We start from the raw sequence: 9,235 nt of genomic DNA on the forward strand, positions 1-9,235 counted from the left end.
ATGAAATATAGTGAACTAAACACTACTTTTACAGCAAGTATGGCTTTTTAAGTTTCTTGGGTCTCTCAATAGCATGCTCTTAACCTAAATCTATTATTGTCCTCTCAATACAGGTGGGGTTCTGTATGTGTCCCCCACTGGGAGAAGGTGGACCCACTGATGGTGATACCTAATGGATGTTTTCTGCTTATTGTGTCTGTATTTATATGTGTTGTCTTTTTAACCTAATTCTTACCTTCCAAGAATGGTAGATTCTGGTGTTGAACCTGTTTTATGATTGAGAAAACCAGTGCTAAGAAGAGTGAAGTACCTTACTGGGTGTCACATCCAGGAAGTGGTGCCCCTGAGTCTTGAGCCCAGTGGTTTGACTCCAGGTCCATGCCTTTATTTTTATTTATTTATTTTTAAAATTTATTTACTTATTATAAAGATGTAGGGTACAATTCAGGGTTAGGTATACAAACATTGATCATGCAGGTACCCTTGTTGATTAGGCATGCCCCTCCTTCCCTTAGCAGTTTTCCCAACTGCCAGTCCCACCCCCCCTTCCCCTGACAGTTTTCCACTACTGCCAATTACTTTCTTATAGCATTATAATTGTTCCAGGTCACCTTATGAGTAAGAATATATGGAACTTATTTCTTTGTTTTTGTGATAAATCACTGAGTATGATTGACTCCAAATCTATCCAATTTGCTGCAAAGTCCATATATTTGTCCTTCTTTATGGCTGCATAATATTCCATTGTGTATATGTATCACATTTTTTAATCCAGTCTGGCTTCGATGGGCAACATGGTTGGTTCCATGTTTTTGCTATTGTGAATAGAGCCTCAGCAAACATAACGTGTGCAGGTATCTTTTTTGTAGAATGACTTGAGTTCCTCCGGGTATATTCCCAATGGGGGAATTGCTGGGTCATATGGAAGGTCAATTTCTAGTCCCTTCAGAAATTGCCACACTGTCTTCCAAAGAGGTTGTATTAGTCTGCATTCCCACCAGCAGTGTAGTAGTGCAAGAACCTTAGAAAATGCAGGAAACAGCCGGGTTTGGTGGCTCAGCCTGTAATCCCAGCACTTTGGAAGGCTGAGGTGAGTGGATTGCCTGAGCCCACAGGTTCGAGACCCGCCTGGGCAACTTGGCGGGACCTCATCTCTACATAAATAAAAAATCAGCAGGTAGCACGCGCCTGTAGTTCCAGACTTGGAAGGCTGAGGTGGAAGGATCGCCGGAGCACAGTAGGTCGAGGCTGCGGTGGCCTGGAGCGGCCACTGCACTCCAGTCTGGGCAACTGAGTGAGATTCCAACTCAAAAAAAAGAAAGAAAGAAAATGCAGGAAACACTCTTATGGAAGTTGGAAATGGCAACCGACTCCTGATCAAAACCCAAAGTGCCCAAGGCCATTAGAGATAAGATAGACAAGTGGGATCTCATTAAACTGACAAGCTTCTGCAAAGCCAAAGAAATCATCAAGAGAGCAGGGAGACAGCCCACAGAATGGGAAAAAATATTTGCCAACTGTATATCTGACAAAGGCCTAACATCTAGGATCTACAAGGAACTCAAACATACCGAAAGGAAAAAAATAAACAGCCCCTTTAAAAAGTGGGCAAAAGACATGAATAGACATTTCTTAAAAGAAAATATACGGGCGGCCAACAGACACATGAAAATGTGCTCAGCCTCACTCGTCATTAGAGAAATGCAAATCAAAACCACACTGAGATACCACCTAACCCCTGTAAGAATGGCCATCATTAATAAAACAAACAACAACAGATGCTGGCGAGGATGTGGAGAAAAAGGGTCCATGCCTTTAACACTTCACTCTTGTTCCAGATTCTACATAGCAACAACAGCAGCAGTAGTAATGATACTGAGAGGCCCTTTTCCCCTTACCTGGAACTCAGGTCATTGGTGGGAGTGGGAGGAACCCAGATGCAGAGCCACTGTAATGCATCTTCAGCCCAAATTGATAAGTGCATGAACAGGAGGTCTGGTGAAGAAGCAGGACTAGCCCCGATGAGCCCCAGCACATTGTTTCTCCCAGGGCAAGAGGGCTGTGGGAGTGGGCTCTGGTGGGCCCATTGGGCCCAAGTTTCCCCAAATCTGAACTGTGGTCATCTCTGCCCTGGACACAGGTGTATCTATATGGGGTCCTCCTCTACATCCTGAGTTCTGATTATGTGGATTAGGGTGAGCCTTGAGAACTGACAAAGTTCTGGTGGTTCAGGCTTCCAGTTGAGGCAGGTCAGCTAGATAGTGCAGTGCAGGGAGACAGGGACAGTGGGTCTGTGCATGGTGCAGAGAGGCCTGGGAGCACAGTCACTGCAGCCCAACTGGGCCTTCCTGCATTTGCCCTGGGCTACCCAGGAGGCTCCCACATGGTGGTTAGTGGGTGCTTTTTCTGCTCACCAGCATCTGCTCAGGGAGGAGATGAAGCCCAGGCATCGCTGGCCAGAACTTCTCCCACTCCCAGCAGGTTTTGTCATCAGCCTCATGAGAATATGGTCTTATTCAGATTGGGTGTGAATTGATGTGGTGAAAATGTTGCTATCCTCGGCTTCAGTTCCTCCAACAGGTCTCTGATCTGTGTCTTGCCATTTTTTAAACTAGTTTGAGCTGTGGGCAAAAATGCGCCTTGAGAATGTGACCCTTCAGGTCATGTTGGGAGAAGATACATGTTCACCATGACAGTGGGAGCTTGCTTGGTGTTGGATTCTGCTCTGGTTTGGGAGAAGGCGGGTGAGAGAGGGAAGTGCCAGGCTGCCCAGAGGAAGGTTCCCTGAGCAGCATCCTGGGAGGTTACCATGCCAGGCCCAGCCAGCTCACAGCCTGACCAATGTACCTGGGAGCTGACCAGGATTGACTCTGTCCTTTTTCAGTCTCTCTTTGCAGCCCTTTGTCTACCCGGTCTGCACTCCTGAAGGCGTTGTCTTTGACTTGCTGTGAGTTTCCTTGGATTTTGATCTAACAAATGTGGTGAGACTGTCGACACCTACTATAGAAGGGGATATCAGGCCAACTCTGGCGTTTCTGACTCTAGGCAGCACCAAGCCAGGTAACACCAAGGTCACCAGACCTCTGGTCCCAGCAGCCTTGGGTGGACCTCTAGTGCTGCTGTGACCCCTAGGCTGGTGGCTTTGGGTAGTAGGTACTGCTGTTACTGTCTGGAATGGGGTATACCACCCCCCACACCCTTATTTGGGGGTCTTAGTGTTCTGTTGGCACAATGGTACTTGTTTTGGAATGTTAATACACTGAATATTTTCCACTTCATCAAAGAGCCATAATTAAGATGCATACCTTACTAGTGCTGTGTTTTGAAGCATCATACATAACCTAAGGCAGCTTCTGTCATTTTTTTCAATGTTTCAGCCTCATTTTAGAAAATATGAAAATTAATTTTTTGGATATTTCAGATTTATTTTAGAAAAGGAAGCTTTTACCATAATCCCACTGTCCAGGATAACCAGTTATACTTACTAAGATTTATACTTATTTTTTCTGTAAGTTTATAGTAGCATGATTACAATAGCACTGTGAAGTCCATTTTTCACTCAGTTATTCAGATACCTTTTTTCCCCATATGATCCAGAATTCTCTGAAATTATAATTTTTCTTTTTCTTTCTTTTCATTTTTTTGGGGAGGGGTACAGAGTCACACTCTGTTGCCCAGGATGGTCTGGAACGCCTGTGCTCAAGCGATCTTCCTGCATCATCTTCTTGAGTAGTTTGGACTATAGGCGCACAACACTGTGTCTGGTTGAAATGATAATTTTTGTTGCTGGCCCAGTATTTCATTGTATAGTCATATCAACGTTTATTTATTTATTTATTTATTTTTTGAGTTGGAGTCTCACTCAGTCGCCCAGACTGGAGTGCAGTGGCCGCTCCAGGCCACCGCAGCCTCGACCTGCTGGGCTCCGGCAATCCTTCCGCCTCAGCCTTCCATGTAGCCGGAATTACAGGCAAGCGCTACCACGCCCGGCTGATTTTTTTTTTATTTATTGTAGAGATGAGGTCTCGCTGCCCAGGCGGGTCTCGAACCCGCGGGCTCAGGCAATCCACTTACCTCAGCCTCCCAAAGGCGCAGGATTACAGGCTGAGCCACTGAGCCCGGCTTCAACGTTTATTTATACCTTTTTTTTTTTTTGAGTTGGAGTCTCACTCTGTCACCCAGACTGGAGTGCAGTGGCGCGCTCCCGGCCACCGCAGCCTCAACCTGCTGGGCTCTGGTGATCCTTCCACCTCAGCCTTCCAAGTAGCTGGAACTACAGGCGCGCGCTACCACGCCCGGCTAATTTTTTTATTTATTGTAGAGATGAGGTCTCGCCAAGTTGCCCAGGCAGGTCTCAAACCCACGGACTCAGGCAATCAACTCCCCTCAGTCCCCCAAAGCGCGGGATTACAGGTTGAGCCACCGAGCCCAGCTTATTTATACATTTTTACCTAGTTATAGTTTTAATTGTTCATATATAACTGCAGTAATAATCTTGAACGCATTTTGAAACCCATGTGCTCACAAATCTTCCCCTTTTAAAAAAATTATTATTTATTTTTAATCTTTTTGAGTTAAGGTCTCACTCTATTGTCCAAGTTGGAGTGCAGTGGCATGATCATGGCTCACCGCACCCTTGACCTCCTAAGTTCAGGTGAGCTTTCTGCCTTAGCCTCCCAAGTAGTTGGGATTCCAGGTGCACGCCACCATGCCTAGCTAATTTTTTAATTTTTTTGTAGAGATGGGGTGTTGCTATGTTGCCCAGGCTGGGCTCAAGCAGTCCTCCTGCCTTGGCCTCCCAAAATGCTGGGATTACAGGCATGAGCCATGGCGCTCGACCTTTTCTTCGCTTTTCTCGAAACCTGTTCACAGGCCACTGACCCAGAGACAGCCCTCCAGGAGTATGGCCTTGTTACCAAGCAGTACCTAACTGCTCTGGTGATGCTTTCTGTTGTCTTTTCTCTTCAGGAACATTGTTCCATGGCTTAAGAAGTACGGGACCAACCCCAGCAGTGGAGAGGTAGGTGCCTGTACTGGGGTTTAAGTGATGCTGGTGAGCTGTCCTCTTACCTCTTCTTCATTGCAGTGGTTTTCACATACACAGGAGCGTGGTAGAGAACATTCTTGGGGTGCAGTGAGGAGGACAGTCTTTCCCTCCCCTCTCACACCCATTCCTTTCTGGAAATTTTCTCTGCATGTGCACGCATATATCCATGTATATGTTGCTTTTTGGGGCCAGGAGGAGCATATTCTGTGTGGGGGTCATCATGTGCCTTGGCTGGGACCCTGCTGGCTCTCTGGTAGTCTAATCCTCACCTGTACTGCAGTGAAGGGGTAGGGAGTAGTTGAACCACAAGGAAAGGAATGCAGCCAGCAGTGGAAGAGCAGATGTGGTCAATGAGGCTGGCCAGGAGCCTATGGAAGGTGGAGGAGGGTAGCATGAGGACCTGCTGCTGGCTGAGGGTGCAGCCTCTGGAGGCCCTGCAGCATCTCCCTTGGGTTCCGGGGTAGCAGTGGCCGCCAGAATGTGGTCTTGAGTTAGGTACTCCTCAGCGGGGGCAGCTCTGCCCTTCTCCAGGGTTTCTCCACAGCCCCCCTCCCATCTGGCAGTTGTCTCTGCTGGGTCCCAAGACTTGGTTTTATTGTAAAGTTTCCCATAGGAAAGATGAACTGCAGACACATTACAGACAGTTTGAGAAATAGGGTTTCAGCCGGGCTCAGTGGCTTGGCCTGTAATCCCGTGGCTTTGGGAGGCTGAGGTGAGTGGATTGCCTGAGCCCACGGGTTCGAGACCTCATCTCTAAATCAAAAAAATTAGCCAGGCGTGCACCTGAAGTTCCAGCTACTTGGAAGGCTGAGGCGGAAGGATCGCCGGAGCCCAGCAGGTCAAGGCTGTGGTGGCCGGGAGTGGCCACTGCACTCCAGTCTGGGTGACAGTGAGACTCCAACTCAAAACAAAACAAAACAAAAAAAAGAAAAATAGGGGTTTCAGCCGGGCGTGGTGGCTCACACTTATAATCCCAGCACTTTGGGAGGCTGAGGCATTAGGATTGCTTGAGCCCAGGAGTTCAATATCAGCCTAAGGCAACATAGTGAGACCTTGTCTCTACAAAAAATAAAAAAATTAGCCAGGCTTGGTGGTGTGCACCTGTAGTCCCAGCTAATCAGGACATTGAGGCAGGAGGATCAATTGAGCCCAGGAAGTTGAGGCTACAGTGAACCATGATCCTGCCATTGTACTCCAGCCTGAGCCAGAGTAAGACCCCGACTCAAAAAAAAAAGCAAAATTGAAAAATAGGGGCTCCCATCTTCCCATCACAGCCACTGTTTAGGTGTATTTTTTCCTTTCTCCTCCACTTTCATTGTCTTTTTTAAAAAAAATTTTATATGATAGAATAATAAGGTGAATACCTGTGTGCCACTCACTAGCTGAAGAAATACATTCATATTATAATTTCACAAATAACCTGTGCTTACCATAAAAATGTTCAAAGATTGCAAAAGTATAAAATAAATCTCTGCCCTGTGGTCTGGTCCTCTTGCTTGTAGGTCACCCTTATGACAGTTCTTTTCAGTCTTGGGGTGGGTGGTGGTTACATGAACACACCCATCTGTGTGTGCTGTCCTGCACACCCCTACAAGATCATTGAGGTATTCTGGGGCCTCATGGGTAGCCCTCTCAGCCTTGCCTCTTGTCCGCAGCTGCACAGGGTTGGCTGGTTGGAGACCTTTTCAATCTTTTCTGTTTCACCCCAGCTTCTCTTCACATCAGTCACTTATTGATTACAATTATTATTATTTGAGCTGGAGTCTCACTCTGTTGTCCAGGCTGGAGTGCAGTGGCATGCTCATGGCTACTGCAGCCTTGACATGCTGGGCTCAGGCAGTTCTTCCACTTCAGCATTCTTTTTTTTTTTTTTTTTTTTTGAGTAGAAGTCTCCCTATGTCACCCAGGCTGGTGGCATGCTCCCACAGCCTTGACCTGCTGGGCTCAGGTGATCCTTCCGCCTCAGCTTTCCAAGGAGCTAGAACTACAGGCACGTGCCACCACTCCTGGCTAATTTTTTGGTTTATTCTAGAGATGAGGTCTCACCAAGTTGCCCAGGTCTCAAACCCATGGCCTCCCAAAGTGCTGGGATTATAGGTGTGAGCCACCATGCCCAGCCTCACTTCAGCCTTCTTAGTAGCTGGAACTACAGGTGTGCACCACCATGCCCAGCTAATTTTTGATTTCTTATAGAGATGAGGTCTTACCAACTTGCCCAGGCTGGTCTTGAACCTGTGGGCTCAGGCAATTCTCTCGCGTTGGCCTCCCAAAGTACTGAGATTACAGGCTTGAGCCACTGCACCCAGCCTATTATTAATTATTAATTGTGCTTCTTCTAGAAACTGGATGGGAGGTCCCTGATCAAGCTGAACTTTGCCAAGAACAATGAGGGTGAGTAGAACCATCACAGCCAACTCTAGGCTAGACCTACAGACACTAAGGCCCTGCTCTCACCAGACCTCATATAGAGTCAGTAATTCCTTTCTGACCCAACTAGATGGTTGCTTTTAATTTCTCAAAAAGTGTCACATGATTTCTTCCTAGGCTGAGTCCCTCCCTGAGTGAGAGGATCATATATTCTGGTGGGGGAAACCAAAAGGTGGCTCACTAGTGTGTGTCTGATGTTGCTTGAGTAGGGTGAGGGGAGAAAGGGCTGCAGGTGGATGCACCAACAAGGTGTGAGTGGAGGGAGCTGTGTGGGGATCTGGGTGCATGTTCCAGTCCTCGGGCACATGTGGTACAAAGGCCGTGAGGTGGGGCAAGCGCTTGAGGATATCTAAATCCAGCATTGCTGGGACAGCATAAGCAGGTGGTGAAGCAGGGGATGTGGTCAGACAGGCCAGGAGTGGAGATGGGGAACAGAACTGTCCTGTGGGGTCTGGCACCACAAGAGAACTTGGGCATCTGCTCCTAAATGGAACCCTCTGATGGAGGGACAGGGTCTGGCCTTTCTTTTGTCTTTTTTTTTTTGAATCAGTGTCTCACTCTCTTACATGGACTGGAGTGCAGGTGCACGATCATGGCTCAATGCGGCCTTGACCTCCTGGGCTCAGGCAATTCTCCCACCTCAGCCTCCCAAGTAGCTGGGACTACAGTCCTGTGCTACCATGCTTGGCTAATTTTTTTTATTTTTATTTTTATAGAGATGAGGTCTTGGTGTGTTGTCCAGGCTGGTCTCAAACTCCTAGGCTCAAGTAATCCTCCCACTTCAACCTCTCAAAGTGCTGGGATTACAGGCATAAGCCACCACATCTGGCCTTTTTTTTTTAACTACTTTGACCTAGCAGTCAGCTTTTTTGTTTGTTTGTTTGATTTGTTCTGTTGTTGAATGGAAATTTCAGACACATGAAAGTAGAGAGAGTGTGTGTGATAAGCCCACTTGTGTCCATCTTCAGCTGGCCCTTAGCCTCCCACTTGTAGGTCTACCTGCTCCCACCAGCTCTCCTTGCATGATGGTGATGCCGGTCCCAGACTTGAACAATTCATTGTGTAGTGCTAAAAGATAAGGACTTAAAACAAGGAGTCACAATTCCATTCTCACCCTGAAAAAGTTAACAGGAATTTCTCTACCTCATGGAATATCCAGCTAGTGGTCAGATTCCTTCGGTTGGCCCCTAAGTATTTTTTTTAGAGTTTTCAAGTCAGAATTTTTAGAAGTCCACACAGTGTGTGGTTGAGGTTGAGGTCCCTAAGTCCCTTAATCTAGAAGTCCCCCCTACTTTTTCTTTTCAGCTTATTTGTTTGAACTTGTTTGACATGGTCCTCGCCACTGGGTGGGGCTTACTGGACAGGGAGACAGTCAGGAATTTGTTGCAGTAACCAGGTGAGGGAATGGGCAATTCTGGAGGATGAGCTGGCTGGACAGCTGGCAGGAGTGAGAAGTAGAGCTGTCAGGTTCAAGTCCCTGGGAGGATGGGCCATTTCCTGTCATGAACCAACTTCTGAGGAGGAGGAGGAAGAGGAGGAGGAGGAGGAGGAGGAGGCTGGCGAGGTGGTCACCCAGGGGTAAGTTGGGGGCCAATGGAGGATCCAAGGAAGGTCATTCAGGATTTGGGTATTGTAGGATGAAAAGGAGTTTTTTTTTGAGTTGGAGTTTCACTCTGTCACCCAGGCTGGAGTGCAGTGGCATGCTCACAGCCACTGTAGCCTCGACCTGCTGGGCTCAAGCGATCCTTCTGCCTCAGCTGG

The 9,235-nt window shown here is 47.4% G+C and overlaps 1 protein-coding gene across 1 annotated transcript in view; it reads left to right on the forward strand.

Annotated features, from left to right (window-relative positions):
- PPIL2 (peptidylprolyl isomerase like 2) overlaps nucleotides 1–9,235 on the forward strand; it is a 34,350-nt gene that overhangs the window by 6,853 nt on the left and 18,262 nt on the right. Inside the window, exons 3-5 of the mRNA XM_021715049.1 lie at nucleotides 2,885–2,947; nucleotides 4,969–5,020; nucleotides 7,387–7,438. Of these exons, the coding sequence (XP_021570724.1) occupies nucleotides 2,885–2,947; nucleotides 4,969–5,020; nucleotides 7,387–7,438 (167 nt within the window). The remainder of the gene's footprint in view (nucleotides 1–2,884; nucleotides 2,948–4,968; nucleotides 5,021–7,386; nucleotides 7,439–9,235) is intronic.

Source organism: Carlito syrichta, unplaced genomic scaffold, assembly GCF_000164805.1.
Source record: "Carlito syrichta isolate Samal-C Ts95f unplaced genomic scaffold, Tarsius_syrichta-2.0.1 Scaffold306579, whole genome shotgun sequence".
Lineage (NCBI taxonomy): Eukaryota > Metazoa > Chordata > Mammalia > Primates > Tarsiidae > Carlito > Carlito syrichta.